At 37.0% G+C, this 23,310-nt stretch overlaps 2 protein-coding genes across 8 annotated transcripts in view; both read right to left on the bottom strand.

Annotated features, from left to right (window-relative positions):
• ttc39a (tetratricopeptide repeat domain 39A) overlaps positions 1-3,844 on the bottom strand; it is a 25,559-nt gene extending 21,715 nt beyond the window's left edge. Inside the window, exons 1-3 of one of the 2 annotated variants that reach the window (XM_079827598.1) lie at positions 3,573-3,844; positions 1,977-2,027; positions 1,762-1,812 (exon numbers count right to left, since the gene is read on the bottom strand). In XM_079827598.1, coding sequence (XP_079683724.1) covers positions 1,762-1,812; positions 1,977-2,027; positions 3,573-3,613 — 143 coding nt within the window. In that variant the 5' untranslated portion in view covers positions 3,614-3,844. Of the gene's footprint in view, positions 1-1,761; positions 1,813-1,976; positions 2,028-3,572 lie in introns of those variants that run through there. The other variant, XM_079827600.1, reaches the window with a different exon arrangement.
• Positions 3,845-5,026: 1,182 nt separating this feature from the next.
• Positions 5,027-23,310, bottom strand: part of eps15 (epidermal growth factor receptor pathway substrate 15) — a 43,589-nt gene continuing 25,305 nt past the window's right edge. For 2 of the 6 annotated variants that reach the window (XM_079827591.1, XM_079827593.1), the window contains 10 exons: positions 20,042-20,425; positions 19,848-19,928; positions 19,602-19,713; positions 16,544-16,588; positions 16,136-16,455; positions 15,582-15,654; positions 13,967-14,037; positions 13,714-13,843; positions 13,411-13,595; positions 5,044-7,588 (listed from right to left, as the gene is read on the bottom strand). In XM_079827591.1, the coding sequence (XP_079683717.1) occupies positions 7,448-7,588; positions 13,411-13,595; positions 13,714-13,843; positions 13,967-14,037; positions 15,582-15,654; positions 16,136-16,455; positions 16,544-16,588; positions 19,602-19,713; positions 19,848-19,928; positions 20,042-20,425 (1,542 nt within the window). In that variant the 3' untranslated portion in view covers positions 5,044-7,447. Of the gene's footprint in view, positions 7,589-13,410; positions 13,596-13,713; positions 13,844-13,966; positions 14,038-15,581; positions 15,655-16,135; positions 16,456-16,543; positions 16,589-19,601; positions 19,714-19,847; positions 19,929-20,041; positions 20,426-23,310 lie in introns of all 6 variants that reach the window. The other 4 variants (XM_079827592.1, XM_079827594.1, XM_079827596.1 and 1 more) reach the window with 4 other exon arrangements.

Raw genomic sequence — 23,310 nt, 5'->3', positions numbered from 1 at the left:
ATTTGAAATGATTCGAGCTTTGTGACATGGTGCATTATCCTGCTGGAAGTAGCCATCAGAGGATGGGTACATGGTGGTCATAAAGGGATGGACATGGTCAGAAACAATGCTCAGGTAGGCTGTGGCATTTAAACAATGCCCAATTGGCACTAAGGGGCCTAAAGTGTGCCAAGAAAACATCCCCCACACCATTACACCACCACCACCAGCCTGCACAGTGGTAACCAGGCATGATGGATCCATGTTCTCATTCTGTTTACGCCAAATTCTGACTCTACCATCTGAATGTCTCAACAGAAATTGAGACCCATCAAACCAGGCAACATTTTTCCAGTCTTCAACTGTCCAATTTTGGTGATCTTGTGCAAATTGTAGCCTCTTTTTCCTATTTGTAGTGGAGATGAGTGGTACCCGGTGGGGTCTTCTGCTGTTGTAGCACATCCGCCTCAAGGTTGTGCGTGTTGTGGCTTCACAAATGCTTTGCTGAATACCTCGGTTGTAACGAGTGGTTATTTCAGTCAAAGTTGCTCTTCTATCAGCTTGAATCAGTCGGCCCATTCTCCTCTGACCTCTAGCATCAACAAGGCATTTTCGCCCACAGGACTGCCGCATACTGGATGTTTTTCCCTTTTCACATCATTCTTTGTAAACCCTAGAAATGGTTGTGCGTGAAAATCCCAGTAACTGAGCAGATTGTGAAATACTCAGACCGGCCCCTCTGGCACCAACAACCATGCCACGCTCACAATTGCTTAAATCACCTTTCTTTCCCATTCTGACATTCAGTTTGGAGTTCAGGAGATTGTCTTGACCAGGAGCACACCCCTAAATGCATTGAAGCAACTGCCATGTGATTGGTTGATTAGATAATTGCATTAATGAGAAATTGAACAGGTGTTACTAATAATCCTTTAGGTGAGTGTATATATAACATTAAAAAGTATAAAAATCACTAGTTTTTATAAAGGAACACTGTCCAACAGACACCCGCGGGTAAAGTTACAGCGGGTTGACTGAGCCCATTGATTTGAACAGAATCACGAAAGTCGCGCTATGATTGGATGTCGGACAGCATAGCGTGGCATGGGGACGTAATGATGTGCCATTAATCGAGCTATGTTCTATGACATGTAAAACGGGAACATGAACGGAATATTCTAAAAGCAACTCATGTAAACACCTTAATCAGAATATTGTCTTATTCAGAATAAGGTAAATAATTAGATCACTGCTGTCCATGTAAACGTACTGAGTGAGATCATTCATTAAGAAAATGATAATTAGCATCCTGTGACTGAAGATCAAATGTGATGGAGCTTGATTCTGTATTGGGTTTGGTGTAGCTAATATAGAAGCCATCTGGAGTGAACCTTTGAATAATACATGTGCAGGATGGCAGGGACCTGCCCTTTATGAGAACAATCGTTACTAACGAGATGTTACCTCCATAGTTTGACTCTGTAATAAAGAATAGACGTTGCTAAGATCTACAGGCCTCCAACAATAAGTTCTTTACATTCATAAGCTCTGTACCAATTATTGCTTCTATTATAATTAAATACACATGCATTGCAATGCATTGTAGGAAGTAACATGATAATACCATCTTACCTGTCGCACCACAAAGGCTAATCTGAGTATTGCTATTCATGTTCGCTTATGCATGAACGACCAAGTTTTTTCTAGATTGCTTTTCTTTACAAAACATGACAGCAGCGGAGCAGAGTGCAAAGTAAAAGAAATGTGGAGGTGAAATCCTACCCATAATCAGTGATGACAGGGTCCAGCCCGTCTTTCTCTATGATAGGTGACCTAAAAAAAGAGGAAGCAATCTTGTAGTTACTGCCACAACTTCTCACATTCTTTATCGTTTAACAGATTGTGGGTGCGTGAATGTGTTTCGATCCTTAATTGTTGTTTAGTGTGAAAGACTAGAGATCTTGTTGATGGGTTGATTTAAAGCTTGACACACTCACTGGGATGGAGACGTGGGGCTGTCCAGCGACTCTTCAGTTTTGAGTGGATCCCTAAAAGCAGATGAAAGAACAAAATCTGATCTTTTATCCTTCACCGGTGAGTCATTATTGACTCCGCTTCCTGAACACAAAACATATCTCTAGATCATATTTCATCAGCTTTGAAGAGTTTCCCTAAACTTGATACATAGTGCCCCAGTCATTATTTTACTTAGACAACCTTCATTGTGTGCATGTTACATAAACAGCATTATATTTACTTATACCACATTGTTGGACAGGAAATAGACTGAAATATTTTCCCATTGAACAGCTATACAAAAGAAATTGATGATTGTTTGATTAAGCTAAATTAATGTTTTTTTTAAGAACATGTAACAAATTACAGTGTGACAGGAACCTCAACTTCTCGGTCATAAAGTAATAAACAGAGTTAAGCATTAACAGACAGAAGCAAGCAACATCTGTGATGTCATTTTTTTTTTTAATGGAAGAGGTGGGGTTACACCATGAAAGAACAGGTATCATCCAATCAGCATGCTCCAAATCTCATCCATGTTATGACATCAACTGCTACATTGTTAATGAAATTAGGCCTTTTCAATAACCTGACAGTCTGCCCGTTCCCATATTGTTGTAGTTCACGTTACTTTGCAACAAACTACTAATACCTTTTTAATAAATGAGAAAATGGTTAAATATTCTAATAAGCCTCTAATCTCTGTTTTTTTTTGTGGTGTCATTATAATTCTGAATGAGAATCATGGCAAATAGATTTTAATTGTATGTAATTCCCATATGCCATACTGTTTCGAACCAGGGGTTCATGAAGGAGGCTATACAAAATTATATTTCATTACACTTCATCAGTAAATACAAATAAAATGCAAACAAATGATCTGTTAAGCTAAGCATTATATTATGTAGTCGTTTTTGGTTATTGCTCTTAATTAAAGTGTTAAAGTACTGTTTTAATACTGAGGATCTCTCAAATAATAGTGTAGGTTAAAATTTGAGCTAAACAGTTAAAAATTCCCTGTTTTAACATATGGAATATGCCTGTAATACAGATGAAACTGCCCATCAATGAACGTTTCACTGGGATAGTTTACAATAACAGAAGCAAATCCCATCACTACATAGATTAAAAGTGTATTAATTAATTAGGGAGCTAACATTATATTGCACTTACTTTATATGATGTGATTTTTACCTGTAAATACTACTATTGGGTCGGGTGCTACTCTATTACTTTCATTAACATACACATTGGTTAATATATATTAGAAATGCCATTGATAAGTTCATGTCTAAATACTTTCATATTTGAATATACATAAATTAACTCGTTAAACATTATGTTTATGATTTACTATAAAGATAGTGTTTTTAAATATTCGTAAACTCCAAGTGACCATGAATGCCATTTGTAATGTGTGAAAGTTATCTGTGAGGAGGTAACTTAGTGATTTGTTAGTTCCCATAACACTGAAGTCCGTAACTTAATTCTCTCGTCTCGTTTATGCAAATTATCTTCCTGTATCTCCCGTACGGATTTTCTCTCACCTGACCAAAAAGTGAAATATGCAAACTTACTTTTTGTCGTCATTCTTCTTGTTGCGTCTCCAGAAACTCATTCCAAAGAGGAAGAGAATATTGTAAATCCAATAAGACAGTAGAGAGTGTGAGAAGCACTACCTGGACATTCGTTACCTGTCCTAGCCTACCACAGGTGATGCCTGAACTTCTTTTTGAGATGTAACAGCGGCCGTGTGATTCTATACTAGTTTTTTTCAACATGTGAGGCAGACAGGGAGGTGTGGAGAAACCCATTTCCACAAATAAAGAGATCTTTTTCGAAAGCCGCTGGAATGCTGTGCTGCAACTCTTCCCTGGTCTTAAAGTCCTCCAGGTTAATTTTTTTCACACTCGCAGAGTAGCCTACGTTACGTTGTAGCTTGCGAATTGATTTCGTATTATTTTGGTAAAAACACCAAAGCAAGCAATACAAAATAAAATAAAAAAAAAGACTACAGTCTTCTAAAGTCACTTAAAATAATGACAATTTTGGTTAAAAAAAGCGGGAAAAGGTCAGACGGCCAGTTGTTGCTATAGTTACCTCTTCAGGCAAATACTACGTTTGTTCGCGAAAAACAAACGTATTTTTTTTGTCAGGAAATCATTGTAGTTTTTAGTCTGTCTGTTAGCTTTTGAATCCATTGTCAACCCACTCTCATGGGGAAACGTAACTATTGTACCAGACGGTCATTTCATATGAATTTCATGATGAGATTCATACGAAAATCATAGACTGTAAACAATATTTAGAAAATAACAAGCATGAAGGTCCTCCCACCCCATACCTAGCCATAATATACTCATAAAAGCGGACAAAAATATTAACCTTTAACATAGACATTCAAACTTTACATCTCTTCTGAAAAAATAAAACTTTTGCTGCGTTCCAGGCAGGTTTTTGAGCCCATACGTTACAACTTCAAACCAAAGCTCTGTAGCGTTCCAGGCAAAGTCACACCAAAATGCCTGAGCGCGAGGAATAGCGCGAAATGTAAACAAAGCATGGCGGACCGTACGGGGCTTATGCTCATTTACAATCATTTATTTTGCCAAAGGTGCTTACTCCTGGCTTATTTGAGGGAAACGGAAGAGGGAAAAAACGGCGTATATGGCAAGAGAAGCTGTTTTATTTTACTTTATTTGTATATTAGTTTCATAAACACTGCATCCATAGGGGCTGCCATTGTCGTTTGCGGGCTATGTGACGTCAGAGCTCGTAACTGGGAGTACATCGATCTAGTACGAGTTCACGGGTAGAAGGTCGGAAAAACACGGGTTACGGGTTGCCTGGAACGCGGCATTTATCCCACACAATTGTCCAATCAAACGTTGTTTTCTTGAATGTGAATGTTCTTCCTATAAATACCACCAGCCACTATAATTGTTCATAACTGATGTAAATACAGCCTTCTGGAAAACAGAAAAAAACCCAACAACGTTCCTTGCAAACAGACAATTGATAACACACCGATAATAGAAAAAGAAGAATGATGATTTATTTTTAATAGTTTAATATTTATTTTGTTTTAATTACATGTTACTTAACATATTTAAACAACTGCCTCCAATAAAGGGACTTTAAAAAAATAAAATACAATTAGCCTGTTTTTAAAAGGCAGTCAGTGGCCAACATATAAGTGGTTTTCTTTTAGAGGCACACAAAGCTTATACATACATACATACACATACATACATGATCAACAATAGACAGAGCATAAGATAACTTTTATTAATACGGAGGGCCGATAATAGAGAAGCAGCAGCAATAAACAGAAGGACAAACATCGGTTTGAAATGAGGAGTGTGAACGTGTTTTTAATGCTGTATTTCTGTCTAAAAAGACAGTAGGCCTAATGCTTCAAATCTTCATAAATTGTATGTAAATGCAGTGTTGGCCAGATGAAAGCCAGATAAGACACAGTTTGCCATTCCCTTCTATCATTATTTTCACCTCTGCCACATATTTCTGTGCCCAAAGCCAAGCTAGATTCCTGAGCCAAAAGGCAAACGTTTATGTCAAAGGGCAATACTGAAAATGAAAAAGAAACAAATATCTGAAAAAGAAGGAGCACATCCTTCCATTTCAGAGGCTTTCATACATAACGTCTGTGTGAAAGAATATCTTCACAAAGCACATCTATTGTAGTCACTGAAAACTCCAGAATCCACCTAAGCCCATGAGACTGAACCTTGAGAGCAGGTTCTCATCTTTCAAGGCAGAGTGTGCTGAAAAGTCTCAGTGTGTCCACCTTCTGGTGAAAACTACATTCAGACAACCGAAATGGTTATGACATGTTGCAATGTATTTATAATTGCATCGGTAATGAGTTTAAATTCACTGTCGGTAAAGACAATTTGTGCGTATGAATATGTGACCAACTGAGCAATATTGATCCCTAGAGAGTGTCTTTTAAACTGTGGCAGTGACTGAATGTTGCGCAAGATGAATAAAAGTACAGCAGCCGCACAAGCGAATGGTTCTTATATCCTAATTGACACTTGAAAGTGTGCTTTTGAGAAGAATGATGCTATGAAACTATTAACAAAAGATCAAATTATAGTCTTGATTCTTGAAGGTAAGGCGGAACAGGTAGGCACTAGAAAAGATATTACAGCCTGATTTAACATGGCTCGGTTTTTATATACATTTAAATTTACTCCAAAAAATAAAAAAAATTGCTTTATGGAACTCTGATAATATTTGCTTCACTTTTTGTGCCACAATATTTTTTAAATCATGTTTGATCAGATTTCTTAAGCACTTGTCATTAGGAATAAGACAGAAGGGACATTTTTTATTAAGCAAACTTCCTATAGTCTACGTTGTTTTTGTTTTTTTGTTGATAAAATAGAATATGTATTAGGATATGAATGCACTGAAGTACAAGATTACTGGCAAACAATTCACAAATATGTACACTTTTATTATTTATAACAGCTATTTATAAATTTGCAATGTCAACGACTCTTAGTAGTTTGTCAAGATTTTGATTCTTCAAAAAAGACAATGAGTCAGAGTAAAGTATAAATGCTGTACTGTAAGATTATAAAGATAAAACGGCGGTTGCACGGTAGTTGTTTTCTAAATTTCATCAGCGTTCTCTTTTAGTAGGGTAGAAATTCAGTTCCAGTAGTGGTTTATGTAAGCTGACAACATTACCAAGCACCTCAGCCTCTTTTACAACTAAAATCCACTAATCAGGACGCAGTTATGAGGTTTTAGGACTTGCGGGATATGGTTCCTGAGAGTGGACAGACGTGCCCACAATAAAACCTCTTGTGCCCGAGAACTATTGCTGAAACTTTGAAAAAGCGAATGAAGCTGCGCAGTTCGGTTGCTTGTAAACTTTGAATGAATGTGTTAATATTGCCCATTAAATGAGGAGAATGAATCTTGAAACACTCCAAAAATCACAGAACTAAATACATTCACTGAAATGGTAACCTTATAATAATCCTTCTAAAAGTTGGGGATAGATTTGTTCAGAAACACTTGTTCAATTATATTGAACTGGACATCAGACCTTTAAAAAAAAGAAAATAAGTTTGTGCTATTGATGGGTCATAGTCACATGGATTTTGAGCGGTCTAAATGGAAAAACGGTAGATTACTGGAGGTCTCTTGATTTGAGGTTATTTAAAAACAAAGGGGAGTCACACCAGAGGTTTCAAGCCATATAGCCCGCAATGAGTCGGTTACCTTTTCCTCCATCTTGACTTGCCTTCATAGATTATCCAGCCATCCGGACATCGGGAGAACTCAGTGGACATTCAGAAGGAGCTGGAATCCTAGATGATTATCAAGTGGCTGAAGATGGAAGTGGAAGGATTCTGCTAATTATAGTGGTTCCAGCTCTTCCTCCTTGTTAATGTGGCACTGCATCCAGCGTGGGTCAGGACAACTCGGATTTGCTGAGGGCTATCGCCAGCTCCAAATCCTCCTGCTCCTGCTGGGTCAGACGAGCCACGCGCTCCCGCTCTTCTCTCTCACTCTCCCGCTTCGCCCACTCTATCATGTCCTCCTCTGTGGGGTACTGCTCCACACACACATAAACACACACACCATAACCCCATCAGACACCCTGTCAATTTGCACCTGCCAGAAGTAATATTTCTCAATTTTACAAGTCTAATCTAAAAGAAGAGGGGTCCTGCAAGTATTACAGATAGTGTAAACAATGTGTATTCTAAATGTACTTTAAATGTTCAAAGACTGGAGTTAAAGGCACAGTATGTAAGTTTCGCAGCTACACGTCTCTGTACAAAACAATAACAAAAGTGTAGCTCGATGACCCAGTCAATGAAAAGCAATCCGACGGGACTCATGCAGAAATCGTGTTCATGGATAAGCTAATGTATTACGGTTGAACCATGTTATAGTTATGTTTTATCATTTAAATTTTATGTAATTTGAATGAAACCGCTGCAAGGAGAGGTCTGCATTCCCGGGAGGTCATGTGGGAGTAAATTTCTGCGGTTGGTAACTTTGGGGCCAGTTGCATAAACTAAGCCATTATGTTAAAGGGTTAGTTCACCCAAAAATGAAAATTCTGTCATTAATTACTTACCCTCATGTCGTTCGACACCCGTCAGACCTCCGTTCATCTTCGGAACAGAAATGAAGATATTTTAGTTGAAATCTGATGGCTCTGAAAGTCCTCCATTTGCTCAATGGCACGTTACACTCTCAAGACCCTTAAAAGGTACTAAAGACGCCGTTACAAAGTCCATCTCACTACAGTGGTTCTAAAATAACTTTATGAATCGGCGACAATAGTTTTTGTGCGCAAAAAACCCCTAAATAACGACTTACATAGTGATGACGATTTCAAAACACGGCCTCATGAAGCTTCGAAGCGTTATGAATCAGTCGAATCAGCGGTTTGAATCGCCAAATTTCAGCAGTTTGGCGGTTTGACACGCGATCCGAATCATCATTCGGCTCATTGATTCATAACGCTTCGAAGCTTCATGAGGCCGTGTTTTGAAATCGTCATCACTATACAAGTCTTTATTTAGGGTTTTTTTGCGCACAAAAACTATTGTCACCGATTCATAAAGTTATTTTAGAACCACTGTAGTGAGATGGACTTTGTAACGGCGTCTTTAGTACCTTTTAAGGGTCTTGAGAGTGAACCGTGCCATTGAGCCAATGGAGGCCTTTCAGAGCCATCAGATTTCAACTAAAATATCTTCATTTCTGTTCCGAAGATGAACGGAGGTCTGACGGGTGTCGAACGACATGAGGGTAAGCAATTAATGACAGAATTTTCATTTTTGGGTGAACTAACCCTTTAAGACAGTGTCTTAAGATCTAGTATGAGCCACTAGCAGTTAGGCAAGTGGCATTCAGTCCTACTTTTCGCATCAAATTAGGCCAGTCTATGTTTTGATGTAACTGATTTTAAAAAGTTATGAACGGTCTTAAAGAAAAAAAATTATGTCTAACTTGTAAGACTAGTCTTAACGGTTTATGCAACCGGCCCCTGGTGTACTTTGGACAGGAGCGGGTGGTCTAACAATAGCCCAGCCGCTCCCAACATCCTATGACAACAGCTTATTCGCGCAACATGAAGTGAGCAAAACTTTCTGAAATGGTGGCGTTCACACAGATCCCTGCTCTGAAACTGCCAATATATGTTCTTTGCATCCTGTCCACGACAACTCCTTCAGAGAGAACATTCAGACAGGATTTTGGAGGAGAGATGTCAGTCAGCGACATTCTGTTTTTGCATGGATATAAACATTTTTTTTTTTTTTGCAGTAGCTATAGCTAGTAAGCTGACAGTTTTCGTTTATTTGTATTTTTGGCTTAAAACGGAGTGACAGATCTCACATTTGATTTGTCTGAGACATTTTTACGGTGTTGACAGTATCATGATAAGACATAAAATTATTGCATAGCCAACATTTTATATTTGTTATCCCAGTCAACTCTCTTTCTTTAGGGGAAATTTAAATCTGGAAACGATTTTAGAGGGATCGGTCGGGTCGGGAAGAAAATCAATCTAAGCGGTAAGCGGGTGAACAGAGTGAATTTTGGGTGCGGAATAGAACCTAGCAGGAGCGGGACGAGAAAAAAAAAAAAGAGTCCCGTGCAGAACTCTAGCTGCAAGTGCTGAATTACTACCCATACAGGTCACTTTATTTGAAGAGTTAAAATTGTGGCGTAACCCAGTGCTGCCAAAACAATCATCCTAAAAATACATTTAAGTGTGTTGAAAGTTATGTTAACGTTACTCTGTGTGTTCGCTCGTGGCTGGTATCAGACACTTGTTGCACACTGAAGTAAACTAGATCGATATTAGAATAACATTAAAAGCTGGATGACTTCTGTGGCTAAATGGCATGCAATTAATTTTAGAACATTGTATGGTGGAGAAAATGCTGTATTAGTGTTACAACAAATAAAGCTCTTTCTGATTATGCTGTTAGCCACTTGACAAAATAGTGTTGTCTCTGAGGCATGGTACAAACATGTTACTTGCGGTAAATCAAGAAAACAAGACTCAAACGATAAGACTAACCGTGTTGAGCTATATAAAAATTCGTTTTCAGTCTATAAAGGTTCTGTCTATAAAGCAGTTGCTCACATGTCTAAAAAAAAAAAACACATAATACTGTACATTAAAGAGCACCTATCATGGAATTTTGAAATGTACCTTTCATGTAGGGTGTAACATAGATCTAAGGGAACAAAAACATCCTGCAAAGTTTAAAAATATGACAGTGCACCGTATATATATAGTTATTTTCTTTCAAAAGTAAGAGTCGACTCAGTCATTTTTAAGAATCGTTAGAAGACTGAAGCTTTTTCTCTGACTAGATGACGTCAACTTGTCAAGTTATTTGAATACGATACGCCCACTTATTGCGCTCCAAGACGCCAGTGAAAACTAGAAAACATCATGGCGACGAGACGAGGTGTTCTGAAGTGCGACTCAAAAGCAAACTTTTTTCATCTGCCCAAGGATGAGCATTTGAAGACTAAGTGGCTTGAAGACAAACCATACATCGTCGCGATTGAGTGTTTATTAGTCTTCAAATGTCAGTATGAATTGAAAACAACACATAAGAGACTCAATCGCTCATGATTAGGCTATCTGCGCATTTTGAGGAAGTATTGAATAAAAAATACTCCTCTGTTTAGAAATTTGACACAGACATATGAGAATCTATCAATATGTCTCCTCATCTGCACTTTTGAACTAAAAGGCCTGAGGGATGTTGATTTGTCGCGAGTCTTCGTGAGGAGAATAGAGGAGTTTTTTTATGAATGAGATCAGCTGAGGCTCATATTACAATCAAACGGTACCGACGCGGTTTTCATATTCATAACTCCTGACACATATTAACAAATTACTGTCACTATAAGACTTTGATGGGCGTTCCGTTTCCGAAAATATCTGCACAGACTATACCAATCACAACTGACTGGGTCATCGGACCAATCACCGCAGATTAGCGTCACGTAAAGGCGGGGTTTTGAAAAGTGAATCAGTAAAGGAATCATTTGAGAATCGCTGTCAAAACAGGTAAAAATAAATGCATATTATAAGAAAACTAAAGTCTTTTTTGTCATTACATGCATGCAAAACTGTTGTTGGGGACTTCTAAAACAATATTTGGAACATTTTAAATGCCATAATAGGTGCTCTTTAAAGCGTCTTTGGTGTCGCGGTAATGCGGATATGACGTCATTGACAGGCGATGTAATGACACAGGATTATACTGGTTAAAATAGCTGATTTGTCTGGATTTAAACATTGTTGGAAACATTTCAGATAATGTTCTAGTGGTTTTGGATATTTGAAAAATATCTTACACATTGTGCCTTTAAAGACTAGTAAGACTGAGTTAATGCTCCAATATACATAAGTCTGCTACAGATGATATAAAATAGTTTTATGTAACTGTGTAACCTTCCACAACAAATGAGATCTCTTTCATTTAATCCGTTTAAAGGAATAGTTCACTCAAAAACGGAAAATTCTGTCTTATTTACTCAGCACATTGTCATTAATGACAGTTGTTTTATGGGGAAAATCTATTTGACTTTAATTAAATATAATTAATTATAATAGCATTTTTGGGGAATAAAGAGAAAATATTTATTATTGGGTGAACTTTTCCTTTAAGTATTTTTTGGTCAATGTCAATATAAACCAATATAAATATAAATCTAGAATTGCACATTCACAAAACAAAGACTGTCTCACTAAATGTATAGTGACTTCCTAAATATGATAAGGATTACAAAACCAAAAATACTTAATGTGGAAACATTAAGGGGGGGAAAACAGTGGTAATGTGGTACAGCTACTGACACAGGAGGATGGGAGATATGAGATGTGTGCCATGATGCAATCCATAAAGCCTCTCAGCTAACACTGGCTCACAAGCCTGCTGACACATGAGACTTCATATAAAAAATGGTGTGTGTTACTAAACAAATCTTTATTTTTGTATCTGCTATTATAACGGATTTAAAAAAAAAAAGGTTTTAAAGAAACATATCACTCACAAACTGCAAATATAGGCCACACTGGTTCCAACGAACTCACAAAATTAGAAAATCTTTACAAAAAAAAAACTCTACTTTTTATTTTACAAACTAAAACAAAAAAACCTTATGGGTTTGAAATGGTACAAAGGTGAGTAAATAATGACTAATGAATAATAAACTTAAATTTTTGAGGTAACTGTTTATATACCAAACAAGGTTTTGTGAGGAGTTCTCTTAAACAAGTCTGATGTACTCATGTGTGAAAGCCTGGATTGCTCATATAGCCCATCATGCAGAACATGCAGGTATTTCACACAGATGTGAAGGTGTGGATAACCATGGATGGAGAGATCACAACTATTAGCTGGCAAGCATTTCATCACACAGAATACCAGAAAACATGACGACACAACTAATCTCAAGATGTATCTCTTGACATCTCTTCATTTGTAAAGAGCCGTTTTAAAATGTCAGAGAAATGCCATCATAAAGCTTCATTTATTTGATGCATCATCTGATAAGGAAAGCTCACAGTGGGAAAATCTGAGAAGACAAGTTCTTTAATTTTTAATTTATAAAATAATAATACAGAAAGGAGCCAACAAGTATTGTCGGCACCCTACCTGATTATTTTATTTAGCAAATTGTCTGTATATAAACAAACCTGTATCTCTTCTATAAAAAAAAAAAGATGATGCAGGTGGAATGTAGATGGAACCAGGAAGTGTTCAACCAATGAATGAGAAGGAGCAGCCGAATAAGGCAGGTAGGCAGTGATTAGTTCGTGCAGTGCAAGATAAGGCAAGGCAAATCGGTGAACCAAGGTATGGCAGGGCAATGAACGTGCAAGATGGAAATCAAGCCTCAACCAATGGTGGAGAACGTGAAAAAAGAAGGGGTAAATTAAAAACAGCCAATAGCAAGCAGCCCCGCCTCTCCATCCACAGCCAGTGAGAACTTGCGAATGATGTTAGGAATATTGTGATGTCATAAATACGTAGATTTCAACATTTAAATACATTCATTGTGTAAATTAGTTTTTAACACTGGGATTTTTAGTAGAAGCATAAGCCTGGAATCAGTTTGACTTCAAAACTATTAGAGTAGATAAATAATTTCATTAGAAGCTCGTCTATATTTACAAAAAACATTACATAAAAATGACAAGGTTTTGTGGCTTTTCACAAACAGATAATAAAACAGAGTCCTCAAAATATTGGATTATGACCATTTCTCTCCTGGAAAACCAAATGAAAAAGGGCTGTGAGGGGTCGAGAGGTCAAGGCTGCTGCATGGCGGAGGTGAAATGTCAGGGTTCACTACTGGGGATCAGGAGGGGGAGGAGCTCACTTTATCAAAGCTGGCGAATCGGTTGGGGTCACATGGGGCTTGTTGGGGCGAGGAAGGGGCGAAGGGGTCTGGTACCGAGTCTTTAGCGGGGAGGGATGAGAACTCTCCAGAACCCTGAGCCTTAAACAGACCACGCCTCTGAAATGACTCGGACGACTCCGATCGGTGGATGTTGGACCGCTTACCTTTAAGGACGCACACACACAGACAACACAGCACTCAGATACGGGTGACAGAGTTGACGTAAAAGAAAATTGTCTGAGGTTCACTCTGGTAAAACACACTTCACAGGAACCAGCTCACCTGGGGGTGGAGGTGGAGGTCTGGTTGGTGTTCCGGTTTTGGGTGGTAATGCAGGAGGTACGTCTGACTGAGTATCCTCCTTGAATAAATTCTTGTTTGTACTCGAGTCGAATGGATCGCTGCCATTAGACTGAAAGGCAAGAGGGAACTTCATGAGCTGCAACCCATATCCAACTTGATTTAAATCATGTGGGTGAACTGATTGGTAATATAGCTGGAATAACTGGGCTTCTGTTTAAGGAAGATTCCTTACCTTTGCTAAGCTGCTAAAGTCTGCAAAACCTCCTCCAAAAGTCTCATTGCCAAATACTGCAGCAAAGGGATCTGAAACAAAGTACAAACAGTGCAAGTCAGAATATAGAAAACAGATCTTTTGGATACTTTTGATAGTTCACGAGCAGAATAAACCCTATGTAAGCAGATACAAACTGGAGCAAAACGTAAAGGCAGACCAAAACTTTCAAAATCATGAGAGTGAATTGTAATAATTTATTTTAAGGGATTCAATACAAAACCCCTCCGTAATGTAGAGCTGGGTATTGACAGATTTCACAAATCAATTTGCTCTTGAATGATTCGATTCAATATTGAATAATTTGGATATACATCAGGCACTGTACATCTGTTTGTTTTTTAAGAATACTCTCACAAATAATGGTTAAAACTATATTGGGAACCCTGTGAGCTGGCACATACAGAATAATATACAAATACATACAGAATAATAATAAAAAATTAATATATTTATGTAATATAGTGCATATATTTGGGTCAATGACAAATAAGAAACATAATACTTTTTTTAAGATAATTTTTTTATCATTTTAAGCAAAAGAGTTTTAAAATGGATTTTTATGTCCAAAAAATGGATGGTGTTGATTCATATTGGTTTTACAGCTTTTAAGACAGCATTAATTCATTATAAAACAAGATTTCTGATTTTACCACCCAGAAAATGTCAGGTGGTGCGACCATATATTAATTTAAAGTAATATACATATACAAATGAATCATTGTAAAATGCATATCACATGATAAATTCCCTTTCCCTTTTCTACGCATTGCCCTTTTAGTCCAATTCATATAAACGGACACTTTTCTATGTGTTCAGAACATAATTATTTTTTATTATTATTATTATTATTTGTATACATTATATAATGGTTCACATTTATATTTCTTACTTCATTTTGCAATTGCAGTGGGAATTGTTACTTTTAAATGTAAATTTTCTGGTCGCACCACCTGACATTTTAGGTCTTTGAAACAACTTAACTCAAAGTCAATTGAATTTCAAAAAAATGAAAAGAGTATCTTATAAAGGAAATATTGTAGATCAATTTGATATGTGACATGAATTTATTAATTTTTTTTTTTAGCAAAATAATGAATTCGGACACAAAAAATACAATGTCATTGACCCATTAATCAAAATATTCCTCTAGAGCTATTGCTTTCTTGAGGTAAACGTTATGTGACATTGTTTACAAGTTGTTTTTATTGATGTTTTTGTGTGGTTGAAACACTGATTGAGCAATTACATGAAACATAATTCAGTTTTTTTTAACACACCTTCTGATGAACCATGTTTATTTTGTGCTATACCTGTAACTTACAGCATAGACAAAAAGGCTACAGCAATCTGTCACTCAACAGTAAAGAGCTCAAAAAGCACAACATTTACTTTGTTATTGCATGGCAGGCGTGCTACAAATAATGTTTAATGCAATTTTGTTCATGCATCAACAGGAACCAGAATAAAAGATCAATCTTGGGATTTAAGAATTGATATCTGTTTATCAAAATGAAGATAGATTAAAATCAAGAAATCAATAGCCAACTTGGCCATATAGTAATGCTTGATTTACCTGGGTCTGTGTTAGAGACCACTGTAGTTCCTCCTGGCGCAAAGGGATCATTGGCTGGTGCTGGTACATCTCTCTTAAAGGAAAAAATAGGAAGAAAACAACATTTAACATCAAATTCAGCCAGTCCTTCAACTCATGCTAATAATTTACTTTAGGGTAAAAAGTAATTCAAAATGCACCCAGCTGATTTTACAAGTCAAATGTGACTATAAAGAATGTACGCCCACCAACGCGGACAATCACTAAATGACAGTATGTCAAGAGTCTAAAATTAACACAAATTGGCAAGGACTAAACTTTAGTGACGATGCAACACTGGCCTGTCAACTGTCCGTTTTTTTACGTTCATGTTCTCACAACATTGCATTGTTAGAATTCATAAAAATGTTGCCAGCTACCATTTCATGTACTCGCCAACGCCAATTTTTACCTGCATTAAGGAGTCTTGGACCACTCCGATGAACTCTCAATTATTATTTTTTTTTTCAAAATGACCAGAGGGAAGGATGATGGTTAATGAGATTTTAAAGAGAGTTTAGCTTTACAGCACTCACTACAGGAATATCTGATCCTCCAAATGGATCGGGTCCTGCGCCAGTCGAGCTGAAGGGATCTGCGTCTGCCAGGGCATCCATTTTGGATCCAAACGGATCTGTGTCTTGAATGTTACCACTACCAGAAGCAAATGGGTCTGGAGTGACTGCATTGTTGGTCCTGGATGTGAATGGATCAGGCTCTTTTTCAGCTGTGGTTGCACTGAATGGGTCAGATGAGCGGAAAGGATCTCCTGATGGGAAACCAACTGAAGATTGCTTGAAGAAGTTGTCTGCCGCAAATGGGTCTGTGCCTTTAAAAGGGTCCCCGCCGAAAGGATCTGGATAGCAAAGCAACATTTGAGGAGTCAAAATGGACTTGTGAATAGATATTTTGCAAAAACACTAAGATGGTAAGAAAATACTCACCCGTAACATCAACTTTTGAGAAAGGGTCTTCAGTGAATGGATCACCTGCAAAAAGGAGTTTCATGCGTTTACTAATTAATCGGCTAACTGATGCTTTTATTCAAAGCAACTACCAGACCACTTATTTCAAGGACAAACTATGGCTACACAAATAATCAAAATAAAACATAAAAAATCAGCGTGAAGAGTGGCACTGTGTACTAATAAATGCAAGCATGATCTGGTGTCTTTAGTATGTTGGAGCCGCAGCTCGGTTTGTAGTAAATTAACTAATCTCTGCATGTACTCTGAGTTTAGGTCACTTATTATAACATGCATTTGGGAACGCAATATGTGCCAAGCATCTTTTCAAACTAGTGTTAATTTCGTCAGATGAGACGAGACTAAATATGTTCGTCAACGACCTTTTTTTCCATGACGAAGACAAGACTGCACCAATGTCCAAAAACGCTGACTAAGACTAAATTAACAGGCATTATTGTTGACGAAAAAGGACGAGACTAAAATGTTTAGCATTAAATAAAAACTAAGATAAAATCTCTCTTCATTTTCAAAGAAGAAAAAACAATCGTCTCTACTTTTTCATCATGAGATAGAATATTCAGCTGTTCAAAATATTCCGAAAGAGTTTGCGCTGTTGTTCAAGTACAGGTCTCATACTCCTGTTGTGGTTCACGGAGCGCTCAATACTTCTAGCGCTGTGTCAATACATTTGAATGGCTTAAGCCGCGGATACACAACAGCTTCACGACACTATACAGGTGTTTGCAGCAATTTTTGGTAAACAGTACAGCATAGTGTGCATTGATTATTGCGTCAACCACATTTACAGTATCATTTTATTATGGAGAGTGATGGAGATGCAACATTGTTAATTAACATTAATGTTAATGTTTTTCTTGTATTTAGCCCTCAGGTATTCCTTACTAATTAGTCACACTTATACTCATTGGTGGTCAAATGTGACCATACACGTGAACTATTTTTAAAATAAATAGCCTATATTTTAGTTCAATAATATTTATTGAATATTTTGAAGAGATCTTTTGGTACTAAATACTATTTGTGCAATAATTATGGTCCATTAATGACCACTTAAAACATTATTCTTCTAATATTTGTATTATTTATATTACAATTAGTGTAGTACTTCAGGTTAAAATAGAGAATTCCAATGCAAAGAGGCAAATTAGAGTTATTAGATTGTGGCTGGAAAAATAATAATTTTCATTTGTAATGCCATTACCCACTGGTGCCTGTATGGCTCTTTAATAATTATACATGTATCTAGTTGCTCAAAAACGTATTGTAGATCATAACTGCTTACTTATTTGTGAAATTTTAAAATGTTAGTAATAGTGAATAGTAAAGAATACAAACCCAAAAAAGTTTAAAATAGTGCTAAAAGGCAAACTTATGTTTCCTTATATGTACAGTAGGCTATATACATCTGAATTCATACTGAATCAAGATCGATATTTGTGCCCATCGTCTCATAAGCCAATGTGGATTTTAGGCATCTGTAATTCAACCAGTTAGCCATGGTGTTATTGCGTATACATTATGCAGGTTATATATATATATATATATTTTATGTAACTTATTTTGCCACACAATTTATTGAGTTGTCTTTTGACTAAAACTAGACTAAAATGACGAGACTTTTAGTCGACTAAAACAGATTTGTGAATGACTAAAACTAACAAGGACATTTGGCACAAGACTAAGACTAAATTAATAAATAGGTGACAAAATGAACACCATTCCAAACTTGTAATGGGAAGCGCTGGCGAAAAAGTACTTGCAAAAGGGCTCACTAGGTTTCCACCAAAAAAAAAGCTGGATAGATTAATGGATTCAAATAAAGAAATTAAGACAGCCAATATTAGGACTGTACTCTTACATTTGTATTGTAAAATAATTTTATGATACAATTTGTCTTAAATACTTAATTTTACAGTGAATTTATATAAAAAAACACATTTATTTAATAATACTTTAATTATATTATTTAATATTTATTTTATAACTCCTATTTCTTTAATTTTTCTTCATATTTTGTTTAATATTTTATTTGTAAGAATTATAATAGTCATTATCATTAACTATTATTACTGTTAATAATAACAACAACATATGGATATATAGAAATGTTATATATAAAAATGTTGGCAAATTTTTGCACCCCTATCAGCATGCATAGCATTTTAAATCACAATCACAATTTTTAATAGAAAAAAGCTAAATCATGCAGCCTTAGGACAATCACTGTTTGTGTTTTTTGTTTTTGGTGTTAAAGGTCCTGTTCTTCGTGATCCCATTTTTCAAACTTTAGTTAGTGTGTAATGTTGCTGTTAGAGCATTTATAATACCTGTAAAATTATAAAGCTCAAAGTTCAATGCCAAGCGAGATATTTTATTTAACAGAAGTTCCCTTTCAAAGCCTACAGCGAACGGCTGGTTAGGACTACATCCTGGTATTTCCTGCTTTAATTACGTCAGTAGAGCAGTATGTCGACTAACCTCCGCCCACAAGAACGCACGAAAAAGGGGGCGTGGTCTTGTTGCTCCCGCGTGGAGAATAGGAAGTGTTGCGTTCGGTTGCGTTCGTATAGTTTGTTTGTTGCCATGTCGTCGAGACGCTGTTATTTTCATCCCGGAGTCAAGTCACCTTTGTTTGGCTTTCCCAGGGACGCTGTACTTAGAGATCATTGAGCGCATGCATCCCCGTTATGGTGAGAGGCGTGACCTTTCCGGTAACGTGCGCTCTGCGTGCCCTAAGCTGCTGTCGAATCACAACACGGGAACCGCTGGCACAATCAGAACTCGTTACGTATTTCTGAAGGAGGGACTTCATAGAACAGGGAAATCTTTCAAGCCGTTTTGAGGACAGTGAAAACAGCAGTATACAGATCAGTAAATTGTGTGAAAAATACTGTGTTTTTTTACACGCGAAACATGAACACATGTTATATTGCACACTGTAAACACAATCAAAGCTTCAAAAAAACACAAAAAACGGGACCTTTAATGATTTTACTTTGTGAGCACATCTTACCGTCAGTGAAAGGGTCAGACTGGAAAAAGTCAAGACCAGGACCACTGGGTGGGTTAGTGGGCGGCACTGTACCTGGCTGGGCAGCTTCCTTTTCTGGCTCCACAGTCTCTGCCTACACATCACAAAACCATCACAAAAAACATGTTCTGTTCTAAATCACATTTTTAATTAATGTAAATGTTAATATGAAGGAATAAGTATTATCCATTATTATAAAATCAATAATATATGTCATAATCATTCAACCTTTGGGATGCTGATGGCAAGCTGCTCATCTGCCTTTTCCTTCTCTTCCTCTGGCTCTGGGTTAGCTTGTGTTGTGCTTTCCTGAAACCAGAGTGGCATCACAAAAAAAAAAAAAAAAACATGCATGAAAACCTATTTCTAAGCGACATTATTAAAATAAAAAAATAAGAAAATAACAGGAAGTGGTTTCTGACCGTGTTCCCCTGAGGCCAGGCCACAGCAGTGGAGCTGGTGGTGGAGAGCCCACTGTTATAAAGGTCACAGCTATAGAAGTCAGGCTGAGGCTCTTGCTCCTCTGGGCTGGTGGACTGCTCCTCTGCCTCGGACATGAGCTGGTCCTCCGCGACTCTGAGCTCCTGCGGCTCATCCACGGACGACTGCTCCTCCTCTTGCGGAACTTTGTCCTCTTTGGGTTTCTCTGGCGGCTGTGCTGTAGGTTGAGGCCACTGTAGTTGCTCCGGCTGCTCAAGAGAAGGCGCTGTTCCATTAATGAGCACTGGCTCCTCCAGGATTTTCCAGGTAAGCCGAGCAGTCACTTCTCTTTCCTCTGTTTTAAGCTCGGACAATCGCTCCTGCTCCTACAGCAAATGCCAATACAGTGTGTGAATAAGAGAAAAGAAATGGAAATAAACAACAAAATAAAAAGCCAAAACTTTACAAAAAGACGTAAACAAGAGCTGTTTAACGAGAGAAAGCAGAAAACTTTCAGCTAAAAAAAAAATGTGGGCAGTGGATGGTGATAGAAAGGATGATTACGATTTCTTTCTCTTTTTTTGTTAAAATGTCACCACATTTGCAATGAAAATGAACAGAAATGTTTATTAAAACAGATATTTTTCAGTTCTAAAATAAGACTGAATGAGCCATGTTTGAAGCCACTGCATAAAAAGGAAATACATGCCAAGTATCCAAAAAATATTATTTATTATTATCATATTTTTACTATTATAATATTATAAATCAAGTCAGAATTATTGGCACCCTTGGTAAATAAGATTATGAAAATAAATCTACATTGTTAATCCTTTTGATATTTTATTAAAAAAATATCCTGCCTTCCATTGAAATATAACAAATGAGGTTCATTATGATCAGTTATGGGAATAACGGCATTATAGATAAACGGCATAATTTTTTTCAGTAACGAGTGATCAAACTAATTACTGTTTCTCCCGTTACAACGCCGTTAGCGTTACTGAGAAAAAAAATGCTGCGTTACTATAATTGAGCTCACTGAAGCGGTTTTCATCCGAACAGGCTCTCTGTCAGTCTGACCTGCAACGTACGTGTGTGTGTGTGTGTGTGTGTGTGTGTGTGTGCGTGCATGCCTTGCGTGTTGGGGGGGGTGGCGGGTGATAAACATAACTGATGATGATTGGTGGGTGGGAGACATGTTTGAGGTTGATAGGTTGAGTTCACACCCACACACACACACCCACCACACGCATATGCCCAGTCACACACACCAACGACCAGGAGGAGTCAGAGCAATGGCAAGTCCAACGACTTCAAAAGGTAGCTTTCGCAAACTGGAAGTATAAGCACTACTTTTCCCTCGTTGAAGTGAAAGGTAAGAATGTTTATGTCACTTGCAACTTATGCCCAGGAAGAAAGAGTCTCTCCACGGCGGTGGCAAGTAATTCTAATCTAATGAAGCGCCTCACATCATCACATGCCGCCACAAAACTAGTGGCTAAAAACCCAGGTGATAACGTGAGCTCCACTACCAAAGGAGTAGTATAGTACTGATATTATTTACACAATATTTACACTATAGTAGGCCTACTGATAATATTTACAATAATGTACTGAATTTGATAGGTGTCTCTCACAATTGTCCCACAGCAACATTACAATAGTGTACATTAATGTACAATGTTTTATAATAATAATAATTTATTCTATTTAGTGTCCAATTCATTAATTTAACATATTTAATATTGGGGGTATCCAAGTCATTTGACATATTTGAACATTTGAGGAAAAAACAGTAACATAGTAGTTACTTTCCCTGGTAATTAGTTACTTTTATAATGATGTAACTTAGTTACTAACTCAGTTACTATTCGTAAGAAGTAACTAGTAACTATAACTAATTACTTTTTTAAAGTAACGTGCCCAACACTGATTATGATATAAATATTTTTCTCTAAAACACATTGGAAAACCTTGTTATGAAATAAATGTTCGTCTCTAATATACATTGGCAACAATTAATAGCACCCTTTTATTCAATACTTTTTGCAAGCTCCTTTTGCCAAGATAACAGCTCTGAGTTTTCTCCTATGACGCCTGAAGAGTTTGGAGAACACCTGAGACCATTCCTCCATACAGAATCTCTCCAGATCCTTCCGATTCCCAGCTTCATAGCGGAACCTTAATTTTGTGCTCAGTGACGTATTTTTGTGTTGATTTTGATGTTTCTTTTGGATCATTGTCCTGATGGAAGATCCAACCACGGCCCATTATTAGATTTCTAGCAGAGGTGGTCAGGTTTTGATTTTTATCTGTTGATATTAAGACAGAATCCATGATGCCATGTATCTGAACAAGATGTTCAGGACCTCCAGCATAAAAATAGGCCCACAACATTAAAGATCCTGTAGTATGTATAATCGTACACATGGGGTACAAAAAGCTATTTTTCAAGTTTCATCTGACCATAGAAACCAGTCCCGTTTGAAGTTTAAGTAATTTCATTTCTGACAACTGAAAATGCTGGAGTTTGTTTCTGAATGAGAGCAGAGGATTTTTCTTGAAGTCCTCCCAAACAACTTGTGGTGAAGCAGATGCTGTTTGGTATATTTTTTTTAGGCTTTCTGATCCCAAGACTCAACTATTTTTCAATTCTCCAGCTGTGATCCTTGGAGAGTCTTTAGCCACTCAAACTCTCCTCCTCACCGTGCATTAAGACGATACAGACATGCATCCTATTCTATGCGTTCGTAACATTTCCTGTTCATTGGAACTTCATAATTATTGCCCAGATAGTGGAAATAAAGGATTTTCAATGCTTTAGCTATTTTTTTACAGCCGCTTTCTATTTTGTGAAGCTTTTGCTTCACATCAGAACTATATTCTTTGGTTTTACCTAGTGTGATGGATGATTAAGGGAATTTGGCCTTTGTGTTACCTCATATTTACTCCTGTGAAACAGGAAGTCATGGCTGGATAATTTCATGTTCCTAGTCACCCTGGTGTGCTAAAAAAAACTAAATATAAAGGGGAATATACTTCAAGGATTATTTCACTCATAAGAATTTCTAAGGGTACCAATAATTGTGGCAAACGAGCATTAGAGAAAAATATTAATTTCATAATGTACATTTTTTCTAATAATAATAATATAATTTAATAATTTAAATTATCATCATCATTATGATTCATTTTTATAATTTATTGGTCAACAGTGTCTATAATCAGTGCTGTTGATTCAAAATGGAAACTCACTAACTCAACACTC

Source organism: Gobio gobio, assembly GCF_949357685.1.
Source record: "Gobio gobio genome assembly, chromosome: 10".
In the NCBI taxonomy this organism is placed as follows: Eukaryota; Metazoa; Chordata; class Actinopteri; order Cypriniformes; family Gobionidae; genus Gobio; species Gobio gobio.
Note: the sequence above shows the minus strand (reverse complement) of the source record. Positions and strands in the feature narration are given on the sequence as shown.